This window comes from Pseudorasbora parva, chromosome 5 (genome assembly GCF_024679245.1).
Source record: "Pseudorasbora parva isolate DD20220531a chromosome 5, ASM2467924v1, whole genome shotgun sequence".
In the NCBI taxonomy this organism is placed as follows: domain Eukaryota; kingdom Metazoa; phylum Chordata; class Actinopteri; order Cypriniformes; family Gobionidae; genus Pseudorasbora; species Pseudorasbora parva.
Genome location: NC_090176.1, coordinates 2,013,411 through 2,032,981, shown reverse-complemented (window position 1 = coordinate 2,032,981; position 19,571 = coordinate 2,013,411). Strand labels below are relative to the sequence as shown.

The window sequence follows — 19,571 nt, the reverse complement described above, 5'->3', positions numbered from 1 at the left end:
CGACAGCAACGACTTTCCACTTCGAGGACCTTGATAGAAATGTAGTGGAGTAAAGAGGACGATATTTGTCTTTCAGATGTCAGCTGTGACTGTGAGTGTAACGTCACTTCATCAGTGTGTACTGGATTCGCCCCCTTGTGGAATAAACGTGGATTGCACTTATTCAGTCATTAAAGGGGTGATGAATTAAGAAATCCACTTTCCCTCGAGCCTTTTCAATTTAATTGTGATATAAGAATATCTGGCAGAATGTAAGTCGGCAGGCCGGTGAATCTTAAATAGTGAAATAACATACATTTCTTGATCTGCGCTGTTCACTCTATTGACTTGATGCACGACTCGCACACACACAAACACACACACAAACAAACACACACACACACACACACACACACACACACACACACACACACACACACACACACACACACACACACACACGTCCGCGCACTTCAAATATCAAGTCTGCATTGTATCAAATATCTAGTCTAAATATAAAACTAATCTTTATATTCTCGCAGCGCATTGGTTATGATTTGATGCGCTGTGAATTATTGTGGGGCAAATGAATTGTAATATTACGGTAATTTAATAATAAAAAAGTAGCAAAATCATAATAATAAGTTATATATAAATAACATATTACATTTACAATAAAACTGTTGAATGTTCAAAATACCATAACGGCATACAATTACAACAGAATATATAAAAACAGCACCTTCATAAAATTAATAAAAACATAAAGAAAAGCAAAAACACATTGCCTTGAAAAACCAAAGTTTGCACCTGTTCAAATATTCACAATGTGATCTGTATGGGAAATGTGATGATATCTAAAAACAGGAAAAAAGTTAAATAACTGTCTTTATTAAAGTTTTGTTTATATATTTGACAGGGTATATGGAGGACAAAACCTCCAAAACAAATAAAACAGTTAACAGTGTGTATGTGTGTGTGTGTGTGTATATATATATATATATATATATATATATATATATATATATATATATATATATATATATATATATATATATATATATATATATATATATATATATATATATATATATATATAATTATGGAAAATAAGGATAAATAGTTAAATATGTAATTGTTCACATTTCCTGTAAAATCTAAAAATTTCCCCCAACATTCGTTTTATGAATGTAATTATCTATATCCACCCACATTTAATCATTATATATTTATTTATTTGTCGTTCTTGCAGGTGTTTTCCAAACGCCAAATCACGAGCGCAAATCACGCGATATTTGCCTTTGATCTCGTGTCTGATCCACTGCGAGAAGTGCGACTTGTGTATTACTCACTCGTTCCGTCCTCAAAACCAGCCTAGAATATAACATAACACCGGGCATCCTTTGTGCCGACGTGATCTTAGGCAAAATTAATATTAAAACAGGCAAGCAAAAAGTTGTTAAGAGCCTGCAGGGCAAAAATAACCCTTTCTCGTGAACCTGTTGGTGTTTCGGTGTAAATCACGTGACCCGCCGCTGCCTTTCAGCGAAGCGCGTGTCCGCGGATGACGTGTGGAAACAGAATCAGGAACCCTCCAGCGTCTGCTCGGATATATAAATATATATGCGGTATTAAAGATTAATAACGTCCTCTCTCACATGATAAAGCCATAGGACCGCACGACATGGGCTTACAGGTACTGCGGGCAACTTTATTCGTGTTTAAACGGGGGTATACACACATTTACACCCGTCTCATACAGTAATTCAGTGTTTGACAGGTCTGTGTGTGACTCGTTTATTAATATCTGTTAGCTTTTAAAAGTAACGTTATGTGTTTATGTAACGATCATGATTTTACATTACATTTACATATCCCGATGTACTTTAAAGAGTACTAAATGTTACACATTCAAAACGCCATGTTTAGACATAATGATATAAGTGTGTATGTGTTTATCTTTCCTGAACAGATCTGGGCAGTCAGAAGTGACCTAAGAGTTGATCCAGACCACATTTACACACTGATAAAGGTATTTATATTTATATATCCATGATGTTTGTATCCATGCACATGCCACATGTCCTGTAAAGAGCACATTCAGGACTTTTCACAGATTTGTTTTGAGGTTTCCCCAGGATAATAACTTCTCCTTACTCTCCATAAATGACTTAATGGTCACAATTAGAAGTATGATAATATTTAGTAATTATCATTTAAATCTGACTAATTTTCAAATGGGTTGTTATAGGTCCGTTATAGAAAGAATTGTCTTGTTATAGATCAGCATTGCAGGAAAATATAATACGGTTTTCTAATCAAAACATGACTTTATGCTATGAAAGAGGGCATTGATTTCACACATGTAGAGACACTGGGACATAAATCATGTTTATCAGGCATTCTGGGAGACAAAACAGGAGAATAGGGAAAGAAATGACTGTTTTGTACTCATCATAATTACCGTTATGTTTGTAGAGTTAGGGCTGCAACTAACAATGATTTTGATAATCGATTAGTTGGCCGATCATTTTTGTTGCTGTTGAATAATCGGATAAAAAGGCAATTTTTTATTTTGATAACAACACACACACTATTCCCCATCCTGTCCAAAAGAACACACTTCAGCAGAGTGCTATGAACACACACATAGTGAATATATCCAACATTACCAAAATTAGCCATGGTTTTACAATGAACAAAACAAACAACAATAAAGATTACTTAGATTAATAACAGGGCTATGGTAGTTATTCAGTGCTAACCACAAATTTACCATAGTTTTGCTACAAATCCATAGTTTAACTTTACGATATTTGTGTGATTATACAAATGGTTATCAATACGGCAAAATCATTGTTTTATTATAATAAAACCATGGTTGATTTCCGTAAGAGTATATCTGTGCTATAGCCTACATTATGTGAAAAAGTTACTAAGCAAAATGAGTTTTAAATCCCTACATTATAATTATATTAAAGAAAACCACAAACACAAAAAAACAAATTCAGTGTTAAGAGGAATGTTCTGCACGAACACACACACACACACACACACACACACACACACACACACACACACACACACACACACACACACACACACACACACACACACACACACACACAGCACAGCACCTGTTAATCTCATTTCTGTATCCTGTAGAATCGTCTTACATTTATATTCACTTTCACGCTGTTCTCCCTTTGCAGTCACTACTCTCATAAAGTGCCTGAAATACATGTTGACTTTTAAAGTTAGCGTCCAGCAGCAGATATTTGAGCTGAATGAGTGTTTTTGCGCTGAATATTAATGGTCTCCCTCTCGACTGTGTCCCGTCTGTGTGACGCACCGGTGATCATTCAGTAGAGTCTGAAGTTTAACACAGACTGTCAAGACTAAAGCGCTTTAATGCTAAATGTAGATACTGGTGTGAATAAGCAGCATTTACAGATGAGGATATAACTACAGTTCTCTATATAGATCGGTGGATATAACCTGTGAAATGAACGTTTTGTGCTGAGGACGCAAATACACACATCTGTCAAAGCTCATGATGGGGTGTGTTTAACTAAACAATCCTCATGTTTTGGGCTCTCAGATCACGTCCTTTATCTCCACTATTTCTGTCCATTAAATGTGTTATTCAGTGCTGTAATTTGGCACGACTGGTGGAAGCTTGCCGTGCACAGAGAGCAGACCCGACTAATCGATTAATGAGAATCGTTATCGGTGATTTTCATTATCTATTATTTTATCGACTAGTTGTTGCAGCCTTAGTATTTCTCTTCTCCTCAGAAGGCCTTTATTAGAGCCGTATGGGTTACTTTTATAATGGATGGAGAATCTAAGGTACCATTATAAAGCTGGGAAGAGCCAGGATAGTCTATGTAAAGCCGTATTCGGCCGGTAATTGTTTCTCATGTGGACGTCCGTAAGAATAAATGTGCAGCCACCTCAGTGATAAACTCGTGCATTCGGATTAGGGGTGTAACGATTCGTTTTAACAACAGTTCGATGCGGCTGAAATAAAACAGTCACACTGATTTAAATTGTTGGCTAAAAAGTTACTGAATCGATTTCAAGTCACTGAATCGTTTCGGATCATATCGTTCTAAATGAACCAATATCGTCCTTAAATCGTATCGACAACCTCAAATCGCGATACGAAGCGAATCGTTGTTAAACAAATCGTTACACCCCTAATTCGGATGGCGATATGTTCACGGTGGAGGAGCGAGTTTTGTGATTTGGGAACACGGCTTAGTGCTCAGTCGAATCATCGTCTGCTGTAAAAAATGTCATATGCTTGGAATAATAAAGAATAAAATTACAAAATGATTACAAATGATAGGAAATGATTTAAATCTCCTGTCCGCTGCTAATTTAACCGATATAACTATAGTTAGTGCGGTCATAACGGCTCATTTCAAATGTTGACGTGTTTTTCTCCTCTTTCTCTTTCGAGCGGTGATGAAAGATTATTCTTGTAAATACTTTCCAGCATTTCAGTAATTAAAGTGTAGGCTCTTAAAGTGCATCCAAATGACAGCGAAACGCAGCAATACGGGGCTCTGCGGGGGTTATCGTGGCAGATCCTAAGCTCTTGACTGTCTCCAGTGCTTTAAAGAAAATCTCAGAGTCGAAGTTCCAGGTCTCAGAAGAAATAAACGTTATTGTATTTCAACAAAGTGAGACGGCAGCTGAACATCTGACCATCTCTTCCTCAGCTCACTCTTGTACAGTTCTAGCTCTTGACCTCAGTGCAGGTGCATTACTTTTTGCCACAGTTCCTCTATTCATAAACTTATCTAGCCTTCTTCGTAATGGTGGCCGACTGCCACTAGTTTTTCTTTCTCATCCAAAAGGCATCATTCTATTCATCTTTTTTGATAGTCACCCCATAGTTTTTCCACAATTATACAAACTTTGTCACGTATCATATTTATCTGTGGAAAATCCCCAGCTTTCCAGTGACATGACAGTTTCTCACTGCTTCACACCAGTTTTTCCCATACAACTAATGTAATATCTCTAGTTTCTCACGCCTTGATGTTTTTGACGAGGGACAGACCTTGATTTCTTGGTGCTCAGCCGAGGCCCGCTTATACCGCAGCTAAGGCCTAGTGAAAATTAACTTCTTCTGCAGGGTCGAGAAGGATATAAAGTTTTCAAGAAAAGATTGATTCAAAATTAAGAGATGTGGATTCTGATGGTAATTAAATCACCACACGACTTTGGTGTTTGTCTGCCGGGGATTTTTACGCAGGTGGTGAGAGAAAAACACTGACATTCTGGATTCAGACGGCAATAATATCTCAGACTAGCCGCTGTAAATGAAGAAAACACCCACGAGAAACAACGACTGTCCGAATAGGGCTTTTGTCAGATATAAGTCATATACACATAGACTTTAAGAGGGGTAAATCATGGGCTAATTTACATTTTTTGTGTGAACTATCCCTTTAACTTCGATTTCACATGATCTACATCATTACACTGTTTGTGAAAGTAAGGGTGTGGATTAGAGCGAAATGGAAATTAGTTTTACAAAATTTACAAAAAACTCCGCTTTTTTCATGAAACCTTCTACCCACACATTCAAGTGTTGAGTAATTAAGGATGCATGACGCTAGAATAAAGCAGGTCTGTTCTTTCTTTTGATATATTCGCATGTTTGGGCTGTTAAACGGTGACTGGCATATTTCATGCTTACCTTCATTTAAAAGGCGTAATGTTTGCGATGATACTCCACAAGACGGGTGTGTTAACATTATTTTGAGTGAATATTTGCGACCAAGAACCAAACCGAGACACACTTCCTCGATATTTAAATAGGGAAAGCTTAGAAATACACAAATGATCAACTTCAGTGAAGGTGCAGCTCTGGCCCGAGGGTCTTTAACGCTGGCCATCGGGCCATCCTATAGTCGAGTCCTGATTATCCACCCCTAGTTTGGACCCAAAAACAGACTCTTATGATTTTCTTGTTACACAGAAAGAAGCTCATTCAGATCAGGAATGACATTAGCGTGAGTAAACGATCAGTTTCGGGTTGGAAAAACAATCGTATTTTAGAGTTAACACCTCATCTATGCACAACACTATCTATCTTTCACAAGATTCTCATTGAAATACCATTTCATTACATTTCATTAGATCTATTAAAACGTCATAAAACATTTAAAGAGAATAAAGCTCTGTCCTTAAATCATGGGATCCGGGCTGTAAAGCGGTTCTGTTGAATTATCCTTTAATTACACTTATGACATTTTAACTGTAAGATCAGTCACGGGTGAGCCATGCTCCTCATCTCCATGGGTATATGGTTTCTAAAATACAATAGATAATAATAATAAACTGTTGAATTTGTTATAAATTGGAAACACATGTAGAAAATATGAAAACAGCCTCTATAAAAAGTGCTTTGTAATCTGCAATATTTAATGTGAATAATAGCAACCTTTTTATTAATTTCTTCCAAAACAAACCCGATTCAAAAAAAGTTGGGACGCTGTACAAATTGTGAATAAAAACAGAAAGCAATGATGTGGAAGTTTCAATATTTTATTCAGAATACAACACAGATGTCATGTCAAATGCTTAAACTGAGAAAATGTATCATTTTAAAGGGGAAAAATGTTAAATTTCATGCATTTCAATATTTAATTTAAGTAATACCATTTTTAATAAATATGTCTTCCATTAAGTGTAAGTAGCTGCAAGGTGAGTTATTATAAAGGTGTGGTGACAAGTTTGTAGTTGTGTGTGTGCTGGCGTTTTCCAGTTTACCTCGTGTGTATTTACACACTCGCGGCGGATTAGCCACAGAGCCTGTGATGATCCCATATCACACGATAGAGGGTGACACGGGAGTGGGTTTCCAAACCTCTTCACGCCCACAAAAAACATCCCGTCCCATCCCAATCCCACGAATAAACTGGGGGAAATTCCCGTCCCAATCCCAGAAGAATGACTCCCGTTCCTCACACTCCTGTGTTGTGTTTTTTGGCCGGAGTCTGTCTGTTACTGTAAAACATTCAATACTGATCACAGCATACCCATGCCCAAAATATCAGATGGCTTTTAGTTTAGATTAGATTAGATTAGATTCCCTTTATTGTCATTTGTTTCCTATGTGCCTCATAGAAGAAAAACGAAATTGTGTTTCGCACATCCACCACTTAGTAATTCAGTGCATACAATGGATAAAATCAAAACACAAATACATAAATACCTAATATTAAAACTATAAATAAATAAGATAACTAAAATAGAATAAATACATAATTGTAATGTTAAAAAAGGCATTAGAAGAACCATCTCTTAAATGCAGTTCACCGTTTCTGATTAAGCAGTCTGATAGTTGTGGGAAAAAAACAGTTTAAAGGTCTCGTTCTTCTCGTGTTTCTGAAGCTTTGATTATGTTTACAGTGTGCAACATAACATGAGTTTATGTTTCGCGTGTAAAAAAACACAGTATTTTTCACACAATTGACTTATCTGTACAGCGCTGTTCCCTCTGTCCTACAAACGGCCTGATGATTTCCTTGTTCTGTGAAGTCCCTCCTTCAGAAACACGTAACGAGTTCTGATTGGGCCAGCGCTTCCCGTGTTGTGATTGGACAGCAGCTCAGCGCACTTTGCCCGGAAAAGTTCCCGCCTCTTACCATATGATGCCAGTGCTGAATGTGCGCTCTTCTCCACGTGGGAGAGCAGCGAGACCACGCCCCCTATTTTGCGTGTTCTTGTGGGCGGAGCTTTAGTCAACAAACGGTTCTAGTGACGTCATCACAGCAGGAAGTGCAGCGGTGTAGCCCAAACCGGCCGCTCGCTGTAGGCTTTGAAAGGGAACTTCTGTTCAATAAAATATCTCGCTTGGCATTGAACTTTGAGCTTTATAATTTTACAGGTATTATTTATGCTCTAACAGCAACATTACACACTAACTAAAGTTTGAAAGATGGAATCGCGAAGAACGGGACCTTTAAAAACCGAGTAGTCCTTGATTTATTACGTCTGTGTCTTTTACCGGACTGCAGCAGTGTGATGAGAGTAATGAGAGGGGTCCTTTAGGATTTTTTAAGCAGTTCTCACTATCCTATTTAGTTTTCAAATTTCCTCTGCTGTACAATTACCGAACCAGGAACAGATGCAATATGTGAGCATACTCTCAATAGTTCCTCTATAAAACAGTCATTGCTGGAAAAGAGAGATCCACCTTCCTCAGACCACGGAGACGATGAAGGCGCTGTTGAGCCTCTTGAAGACAGCTGTGGTGTTGACATCACATGGTCAGCTCATCGTCAAATGGACCCTCAGAAACGTAATACTGTGACCCCTCTCCACCTCAGAGCCGCTGATGGTCAATGGGTGCCGATGACCGGCCCTCCTGAAGTCGACAACCATCTCATTGGTCTTATTTAGGGCTTTCAAAATTGCTCAAAAATGACGTTCGAATATTCCCTCTAAAACAAACACGAAAATTCGAACATCTGGGTGCGCATTACGTCAATAACAGGACAAATTAATACATAGAGACATAACTACTTGTATAGGTAGTCTATTTAAGTTTAAACATATTTGACAATGGATCACTTGCGCAAAAACAAGTAAATTAACTAATGGCCAAGAGCGCAGAACACCCCCCCGTGGATAACGGTTTTAAAATAAATGAACCAACTTTGAGCTGATCAAGAGTCTACACTTTAGTAATGCTTCTGTTTAACGTTAAAGGGGGGGTGAAACACTCAGTTTCAGTCAGTGTCATGTCAATCTTGAGTACCTATAGAGTAGCATTGCATCCTGCATATCTCCGAAAAGTCTTTATTTTTTAAATAATTATATAAGAAAGATGCGCTGTTCCGAGTCTTTCCGAAAAAAGCTGAGCGGGTGGGGGCGTGTCGTGTGAGCGGAGCTAAATAACGACGTAATGAGCGGGAAAAAACTTTATTCAAAATAAAAATATGGCTTTTAATCAGATACAGCCATACATCTATGATCCGGAATCAGACCCAGAGGCTGCAGTTGAACAGGAGCAGCAGCAAAAACGACTAGAGCAGGACGTCTCTATGTGGTACGATATACACTAACTATATAATATGCTTAGCGGCTTGTGTTATTTACATATTTATACTTGAATTATATCGTCGTATTTTTGTCTTTGAAGGTGTACATGTGGGAAGTGCAGTTGTGCACGTGTGTGTGTGTGTGTGTTTACGCGTGGTTTGTGTAGACAGTAAGCAGACTAAAAAAAACACAGACATTTGAAGCAGTCTCACTCACCCTTCTAACGTTGGGACTGCTCCATCATTCAGCATTAGGCGATTGGGAAAAGCCGGCGTCGAGCTGGGCCTTGTTTATGAAACAGTCGGCACCGAAATGCAGCGAACAGATATAAACATTCGCGCAACTCAGTTGCTGATCCGGAAAAGCAAATTACATCCACTGTTGCCTTAACGCGGGGTTTTGGCGAATCTATGCAGGACTGTCTTGGTCTGGCAACCAAAAACGCACTTTTTTGGTGACATTGTTATGTGCACATCACCTGTGCAGCATCCTACAAGCCAGCGCTTTGATGGGCGTAGCCTGTTGCTTTCGCTCTCTCTCTCTCCCTTGCTCTCTCTCACGCGCTTCCGGTAGAATTGTCCGTAAGGCCCATACAAGGAAATTCCGCCCCCATTAACGTCAAAGGGGACGCATGATCTCAAAAAACTTGCCGAAACTTATGACTAACCGGAAGTAGTATTTTTGACAAAGAAATACTCCCATCAAACGTCCACCTTAACTTTTGAAACTTTGTCCATGTTTAGTATGGGATTCCAAGTCTTTAACAGTGTAAAAAGATCAGTATGCATGAAACAGCATTTCACCCCCCCTTTAAATAAAATTAGGCATGGTATGTTAACTGTATCTTACATAGCTTGCAACTTTATCTCACGGCTCAACAATTTTAACCCCTACCGACCAAAATCCTTCCTTTTTTTATTTTATTTGAATATTAATTTTCACCTTCGAAATTCGTTTTTTTAGAAACTAATTGAACATATATTCGCATTTCGAATATTCGTTGTCAGCCCTAGTCTTATTGGTGTTTAGGGAAAGGTTGTGTGTTTTCCACCACGCTGTCAGCTGCTACTGGATCACTACAATATATTTATCAGCAATGTAGGAGCCAAAATATGATGTTCTTGTGTTGACCACAGAGTGGCGCTGTTGGTACACGATTGCTGTAAATAACTAATTGATGAAAATAACCGTCAGTGTTACCCTTCTGGTCAAATATTGCGCCGCAAACATCAATAACAGCTTTAAGTTTTCAGTGTTATGCCAGTTGTCAAGAGAGCTGACCTCTTGTAGCCAAGTAGCTCCTTTTAGGCACTAAATCATCATCATCATCATCATCATCGGAGGCTGACATGCTGCTCTTCTCACTCAGACATGTGTTATTGTGCGCGCTAGGGAAAGTAAATGCCCATACGTCATCGCGTCGCTATATCATTGATATCGCCATATGACACTTTTTTTTATCATGTAAAAATGTATACCGGTATTATCGTGGACGATATGACATGGCACGGGTGTGGAGCTCGTCATTCACTGACCCAGCCACACCAAAGCAAACAGGAGAGCAAAGAGACACGGCTACTAGAAATGAGTTCAAAATTAAATTATTTAGTTAATTTATATAAACGGTATGTTTGTACAGATGGTATCATAGTGTTATTACAATTCCCGGTCCCGCCCACTCCCGGTAAAAAAAAATTCTGGTCCCGTCCCAATCACGTCATTAATACTGATTTAGGGTGCGTTCACACTTGTAGTTCGGTTCGTTTGGTCCGGACCAAAAAACAAAAACAAACATAATAGTCCTGGTCCGCTTAGCGTTCACACTGGCATTTTTAACAGCGAACATAAAGTTACCGAACCAAAGGCACAGGGAGACGCTCACAACCTGATTGGTCGGCTTATATGACGTAGGAGCTCGTTTACCGAACATTCAAAACAATGCTGTGTGTGGATTACACGCGCGGGTATTTTATGCGTGTACATATATGGCATTATTTTTTACCAGAGAACTCATGAAGAGCTCATGAAATGTTCACAACATTCAAAACAACGCTGTGTGCTGGATTAAACGCGATCATTTTATGCGTGTAACACATATGGCATTATTTTTTTACCAGAGAACTCATGAAGAGCTCATGAAATGTTCAAAACAACGCTGTGTGCCGGATTAAACGCGATCATTTTATGCGTGTACATGTGGCATTATTTTTACCCGCTGAGAACTCATGAAGAGCTCACAAAATGTTCAAAACATTCAAGCAGGATTTCCTCCGTTGTGCAGAGACGGCCGTTCTGTCGTCTGTACCTGCTAATAATGGGCAACACAGGAGCTTTGATGAGAAGAGCCAGGTTTGCTTTTTGTGTGTTTTTTCTAGCATTTTCGAAACATGCTCGTCAGACCAAAGATTGATGAGGCTCTTCCTCGTTGCTCTACGTTTGCCCTCTAACGTTAAAGTTACTCATTTTGGATAACGTACACCGATCTTTCCGCGTCGTCAAATCAGCTGCATTATGCGTGGCATCTTGTGACATTATACGTCCGGTTTTTGGTCCGTTTACATGTCTTTGGTCCGTGTTGCGTTCATATATCAATCGAACCGCACCAGAGTTCGTTTGGAAGCGGACGGAGACCCATCTTTTTAGCGGTCTCGGTCCGCTTGTTTGGTGCGCACCAGGGTTCGGATGGCAGCGTTCACATATGTTCAAATGAACCGCACTAACCGAGCAACCGCACCAGGGTTCGTTTTAATCCAACCAAACATGACAAGTGTGAACGCACCCTTAATTTCCCATCCCGCTGGACTCCCGGAAAAATTTCAGCCTCTATCACAGGACTGTATAAAGCACAATACAAGTGCCAAGCGCCGTTCATCACTTCATAAAGCAGCAGAAAAGCAGCGCACGGTCACGGGAAGAGCAGCGGATACTCGCTTTCTGGACACATAATATGGACACCGTCTATGAATATGGAGGAGGTTTCTCTTGCTTTGGCCTTTCACCTCAGAGGACAAACCAATGGGCCCGTTAGTGGCAATAAATAAATAACCTTGTATCGGCCCCAAAGTGTGTCGGCCCACTGGGAGTACGCCAGATTACCAGTCCAGCCCTGTGCTCATTAAACAAAGCAACATGCTTCACATTATTAGTTCACATGCCGATATCCACAACCTGACCATGAGCTCTGCTCTTCTGACCAATAGTAACGGTCAGCGCTTCCACATAACAGAAACTCCTTCAAAACCCCAACATTAACATTAACAGATGTTCCCCTTCACTCAAAAACACTTCATTTCAATATTAATGCTCCATTTCCAGGCATATGCAAAGCATGCTGGGAACCAACAATGGTGTCTCTAAATAAAACTGCACACTTGAGCTAATTCTCTTAAAATAAACAGGTAGTCTTCATTTGATCAGCTTAACCGGTTCCTCAATTCAAGCCTCAAAACTGCTGAAGTTTCCTTTAAATTAGGGAAATGTATTTCTTGGTTTTATCAGTGAAATGGTCACATTATGGACACCGAACCACTGTTTTCTTAAGAAAATGTACACTATTTTTAATTATCACCTAAATGTGTTTGTGTGGCGTTTGATCCGACTCTTCTGAAGAGATTGGAGCGCTTTATATGATGGACATATTCAATTCAGGCTTTTATTCACACATGGTTTCATAATTACAGCGGTCACACAATAGAGTTTGCTAGGGGTGTCTAAAACAAGAGCTTCCAAACCATGTCAATATACATTATTTGTCAAGCACAGCCTGATATAACAGGCATAAACAAATGTTTAAAGGTAAGTAGCCTATTAGGTGTTGAAGTGTTTGGTGTTGGGACGGCTGTTTGAAATATATGAATACTGTTCAGGAACAGAAAGAGCGCAGCTTTGTTTGCAGACTTTGTGATATTATTATTATTGATGTATTATTAGTTTTTGTAAATAATTTTGATTAGATTCGATTTTTTTTAAGTCTATATAGTTTTTATAAATTTGTATTTGTTTTAGTGTATCCGGTTATGCTAAAACGTTTAATTTCTATTAAATTAAGTTTCAAATTAACATTTATTTAATTTTAAGTAATTATGTTTTTTTAATCTGATTGTTTTGATTACTTTATTGAATAGGTCAAATACGGTTCTTAGTCTTTCCTCCTGACTATGAATTAAATTAAATACAGTTTGTGTAACGAAAATAATGACCAAATAACGTGCCATTATCACATCCATATAAAGAGTATATGTCTACCTTCACACGTGTGTATCATTGACTCATTTCAGTGTGTGTGTGTGTGTGTGTGTGTGCACGCCATAGGTCGCTGCTGTTGGTGAATGATGATTGACGGCCAATATGACGACAGCACACGTGGGCCGGCTTTTCCTCGTGTCTCTCTACATCACAGGTACGGTCTGATGAGCCATACACCTCAGTGTGAAGACGGTGTGTTAAAAACGAGAGCATCTCTGGTTCACGTTACACCAGCCTCTTCATGTGACTGGAAAGGGTTTTTTATTCTAGAGGAAAGCGATAAACCTAATTTCTTGTTTTTTATGTTTGTTTAGCTTGTGGCCTGCATTTAAAACATCATGACCACCTGTATTGGGAAATTATATATGTATTGGGAATATATTTTCACATAATTACAATATTTGGAGGGGACTGGCATGTTTAAAAAGTTGTTAATACTTAGAGTTAATACTCTAATGTTCAGTCATTTAGTCATTAATCATTTAGTTAGCTATATTGAATAACTTTTAGATCAACAAAAAAGAGTGTGTGTGTGTGTGTGTGTGTGTGTGTGTGTGAAAACAAAACTAATGCAAACTTGTGTGTGTGTATATATAAATATGCAGATGTGTTTTTTGTTGAGTATCATATTTCATTCATCAGGCTTAAATATGCAGAGATTTATATGCAGAGATAGGCTTATAATTAAGAGATGGAAAATAAATGTTGGTGCATGTGGTGACATTTACATTAACATTAGGGATGCACAATATTATGGGCACGACACCGGAATCGGGCCAATAAACACTTAAAATATAAAAAGATATGAAAAAATTATACCGATATGCCTTGCCATTATGATAACATGTTGATATGCGCCTGCAATAACTCACTTGGGCTTTAACGACAAGACCATGTCAGCACTGTGGTCATTCTTCAAATACATTACATGTACAGTTATTTATATTCACAGTTTATAAATGCTGCCTTGAATTTGTGAATGCACGTACAGAAGGATGTGACCATCAACAACAGATTTGTCCAAATCTAGCCCAAAACATGTCCAAATCTAGCCCAAAACAAGGCCAAATCTAGCCCAAAAACAAGGACAAATCTAGCCCAAAACAAGGACAAATCTAGCCCAAAAACAAGGACAAATCTAGCCCAAAACAAGGCCAAATCTAGCCCAAAACAAGGACAAATCTAGCCCAAAAACAAGGACAAATCTAGCCCAAAACAAGGACAAATCTAGCCCAAAACAAGGACAAATCTAGCCCAAAAATAAGGCCAAATCTAGCCCAAAAATAAGGCCAAATCTAGCCCCAAAACAAGGACAAATCTAGCCCAAAAACAAGGACAAATCTAGCCCAAAAACAAGGACAAATCTAGCCCAAAAACAAGGACAAATCTAGCCCAAAAACAAGGACAAATCTAGCCCAAAAACAAGGACAAATCTAGCCCAAAACAAGGCCAAATCTAGCTTAAAACAAGCCCAAATCTAGCCCAAAACAAGGGCAAAACTTGTCCAAAACTAACCCAAATCTAGCCCAAAACAAAGCCAAAAAGGCCAAATCTAGCCCAAAATAAAGCCAAACCAAGGCCAAATCTAGCCCCAAACAAGCACAAAAACAAGACCAAATCTAGCCCAAAACAAGGCCAAATCTAGCTTAAAACAAAGCCAAATCTAGCTTAAAACAAGGCCAAATAGAGCCCAAAACAAGCCCAAATAGAGCCCAAAACAAGCCCAAACCGAGCCCAAATGCGTCTCCCCTCTCTAGCATGTAGGGCCGCCTCCACGGCAGCAGAAGCTCCTCCAGGTCCTAGTGCCCGCCCACTGGACCGCTATATATTTATACATGCAGTGGGGGCGCTGCTGTTACAGTAATACAATGAAAAGTAGAAAACACTAATAAGATCAAAGTTACTTATTTTTCTGAAAATCAGTTAGGATGACATAAATCACAAGCATGACATTTGTCAATTCAATACTTTTATGTACAGTTTATTAATCAGTATTAAATTGTTTTTTATATGTATTAAATAATTGTAGAAGCTAAAGACTGTCAGCGGATGTCCCCCCCCCCACACACACACACCTCATGAGCACACACTTTACACCAGAAAATAACTGATTTAGGCTGCATCTGTGACTTTATTATTGTTATTTTCTGAGATTTTACTATAATAAAAATAACTTTATTAACATTTATTTATCTTTAGTAAGGAGACCTCGTGCATCCCTAATTAATAGTAGACAAATCTTTTTATTGAATTTTCCAAACATTTAAACAACAATCACAATAACAAATTAAAATGTTAATACAACATTGCAACCGTTATATGAAACAAAACCAACAAACAAACAAACAAAACCACTGGGTGTGGGGGGGGGGGAGGATTGGGAGGGGAGCTAACAGTTAGTGTTTGGGTTGAATCTATCTTCAAAATATGAAAGGAAAGGCCTCCAGACTTTAAAAAATTTGTTGACAGAGCCTTGCATGGAATGTCTCAGTTTCTCTAACTTTAAATATGTCATGACATTTTCTACCCATTTAATGTGTGTTGGTGGTTTATTTGACTTCCATTTTAGAAGTATTAGTCGTCGAGCCAACAAAGAAGAAAAAGCCAGTGCATCTGACTGACCTGGTGGTAGTGAGAGGTTCTCAGATGTCACACCAAATATTACTAATGTGGGATCCGGTTTTATCTCCTTTCCACACATGTATGAAAACGTCTCAAACACAGCAGACCAGAATGGTCCAAGAGCTGGGCATGTCCAAAACATATGACCCAAAGTGGCCTCATATCTTTGACATCTAACACATGTTGGGTCTATTTCTGTAAATATTCTTGCCAGTTTACTTCTAGAAAAGTGTAGCCTATGGATTATCTTAAATTGCAGTAGTCCGTGTCTGACACAAATGGATGTCGAATGAATTCTCCTAATGGCTGATTGCCAGACTGTTTCTGCAACTGCACTTACCAAATCCTCTTCCCATTGTCTCTTTAAAAAATCTAAAGATGGAGAGGCCGCTCTTTGGATCAAACTGTATACTGTTGATATCAGACCTCGTTCAGATATACTCAAGTCAAAGAGCTCCTCAATCCAGCAATGAGGAGGAGGGGCCGAAAGGGTATTAAAATATTTTTTGGCTAGACTTCGCACTTGCAGATATCTATAAAAATTAGATTTGGGAATATCAAATGCTTTGGTCATATGATCAAAAGAGACAAAACTACCACCCTGAAAAAAATCCCTTACACACCTGAGTCCCTTTCTAAACCATGCCTGGAAAGCATGATCAATAAGGGATGGTGGAAACAGTGCATTGGAAGTAATGGGTAATAAGGAAAGTGCTTGTTTTTGCTTAAAGTGTGACCTAAACTGAGCCCATATTTTTAGAGAGCTAGTCACCAATGGGTTGCTTGTCAGATGTTTTCTGTTGAGTGGTAGTGGGCCACAAAGCATTGAGAACAGCGAGATTGGACCACAAGATGTTTGTTCCATCTCCACCCAAACAGGTTTATTCTCCTGATCCAAATTTCCTGCCCAATAAATAACTTTATCAATATTACATGACCAGTAATAATACAGAAAGTTGGGCAATGCCAGTCCCCCTTCATCCTTCTGTCTTTCTAAAAATGCTTTTCGGATTCTCGGAATGCTTTTATTCCATATGAAGGAAGATAAAAGTTTGTCTAACTCCTTAAAGGAAGATTTGGGGATAAACAATGGGACATTTTGAAATAAAAATAAAAACCTTGGTAGAACAGACATCTTAATTGTGTTTATTCTGCCTGCCAGTGAGATAGGTAATAAGGACCATCGGTTTAAATCTTTTTTAGTGTTTTCCATCAATACAGTGAAATTACATTTATATAGCTCTTTGAATGTACTTGTCACTGAAATTCCCAAATACTTAAAAGAATCGTGAGTTGTTTTGAATGGGAATTTTTTGAGGTCTAACTGCTTTGCCTCATTATTAATTGGGAATAATATACTTTTATTAAAATTTATCTTATATCCTGATATTCCCCCAAAACTGTTTATAAGTTCTATCGCTTTAGGTATGGACATGTCTGGGTTGGATATATAAATTATGAGGTCATCTGCATACAGCGAAATCTTGTGGGTGCTCCCACCTCTAGTTATACCCAGCAGATCTACCTCCTTCCTTAAAGCTATAGCTAGGGGTTCTATTGCTATGTTAAATAAGAGTGGTGACAGGGGGCAGCCCTGCCTTGTACCCCTGTGCAGACGAAAATAATCTGATATTACCCTATTGGTTCTTATACAAGCAGTTGGATGTGAATAGAGTATACTGATCCAAGTGCAAAAACTGGATCCAAAACCAAAGTGTTTTAGAGCTGTAAACAAATACATGTATTCTATGCGGTCAAAGGCTTTATGTGCGTCTAATGACAACAGAACCTCTGGTAGTCGTGAGCTACCTTGTGAATAAAGTATATTGAATAGTCTTCTGAGATTACTTGAGAGCTGCCGTCCAGGTATGAACCCAGTCTGGTCTTGATGAATAATAGATTGCATGACAGGATTCAACCTCATTGCTAAAACCTTAGCTAGTATCTTATAATCATTTGAAAGCAAACTTATAGGGCGATATGAATCGCATTTTAGACGATCTTTACCTTTTTTGTGTACAACTGTAATAGCCTGAGACATTGTTGATGGTAAAAAATTTTGCTCAGTTATTTCCTTAAACACCTCTTTCAAAATAGGGGATAATTTTCCTGAAAACTTTTTATAGAATTCAATTATAAACCCATCGGGGCCAGGTGCTTTTCCACTTTTCATTTGTTTAATAGCTTGTTCTATCTCTACAGTTGATATAGATTGTTCAAGATTGGCTTTATTTTGTTCACTGATGGTAGGTATTTCTAATTTGGCGAAAAAACTTGCCATATTCGCCTTGTCACATGGTTCTGATGTATACAATTCCTCATAGAAATTTTTAAACTGCTTGTTAATATTCAATTGGTCTGCGGTTACTCCATTTGCTGTCTGAATTTCAGCTATGTAATTAGCTTCAGCTGTTTGTCTCAGGTGGTGCGAGAGCAGCTTGCTAGCCCTTTCACCATATTCAAATTCTCGCTGTTTAGATCTCAAATAGAGCGCCTCCTCTGCCTCTGTAGTCAGGTTATCTAATTCTGACTGTAATACTCCTCTCTCCTTATATAGAGTATCAGTGGGGGTTCTAGAATGTTCTTGATCTATATCATTTATCCTTGAGATAATCTGATTAATCCTCTCCATTCTTTTTTTCCTCATAGCTACACTGTATGAAATTATTTGGCCTCTTAAAAAGGCCTTCATTGTCTCCCAGAGGATGCAGTGAGTCATACCCGGTGTGCGGTTTGTTTCAAAGAAGTAGTCTATCTGGTTAGATAAGAAATCAACAAACTTCTCATCCGTCAATAATCTGGAATTAAATCTCCACATACCCTGGGGTGGAATGTTATTAGGAAAGCAGAGAGTCATCAGTACAGGGCTATGGTCAGAAATTACTATACCTGTGTATTCACATGATCTAAGTAGTGGTAACATTCTCTTGTCTATAAAGATGAAATCAATCCTAGAATAAATCTGATGCACTGCAGAAAAAAAAGAGTATTGCCTAGATTTCAGATTCTTATATTTCCATGCGTCGATCAAGCCATAAGTTTGCATAAACTCATTGACACATCGAGCTGATTTACTAAGTGGCCCAGATGATGCTTTAGATCGGTCCAGCACTGGGTGGAGTGTACAATTTAAATCACCGCCTAAAATAAGCTGGTGACTGTCAAGATCTGGAAGACGTGCAAAAAGGTCTTTGAAAAAATTTACATTGTCCCAATTAGGTGCATATATGTTTACCAGCAGCACTTGCTTGTTGAACAGTTTCCCTTGAGCAATAACATAACGCCCCTCTTTATCAGCTATCACCTTTGATTCCTCAAATAACACATCTCTATGAATTAATATGGCAGTACCTCTACTTTTCCCAGTAAACTTTGAATGAAATTTTTTTTGAAAACCTCCTCTTTTCAACTTATTGAGATCTTTAGGAATCAGATGTGTTTCTTGTAAATATACAATCGATGCTTTCTGTTTGGAGATGTGAGAGAAGACCTTGCTGCGTTTTATTGGGTGATTAAGACCTCGACAATTCCAACTTAAAACTACTGTGCTGCCTTTTTTCTCCATAGGCCTACGTGATTACTATGTACTGCATAACATATGCTCCCGTGGGGTGGGGTGGACGGGGCGGGGCAGGGTAAAAAAAAAAAAAAAAAAA

General features: G+C 38.5%; 1 protein-coding gene across 1 annotated transcript in view; it reads left to right on the top strand.

Annotated features, from left to right (window-relative positions):
- Positions 1 to 1,308: 1,308 nt before the first annotated feature.
- Positions 1,309 to 19,571, top strand: part of crfb1 (cytokine receptor family member b1) — a 40,103-nt gene continuing 21,840 nt past the window's right edge. Inside the window, exons 1-3 of the mRNA XM_067443012.1 lie at positions 1,309 to 1,675; positions 1,952 to 2,011; positions 13,360 to 13,447. Coding sequence (XP_067299113.1) covers positions 13,396 to 13,447 — 52 coding nt within the window. The 5' untranslated portion in view covers positions 1,309 to 1,675; positions 1,952 to 2,011; positions 13,360 to 13,395. The remainder of the gene's footprint in view (positions 1,676 to 1,951; positions 2,012 to 13,359; positions 13,448 to 19,571) is intronic.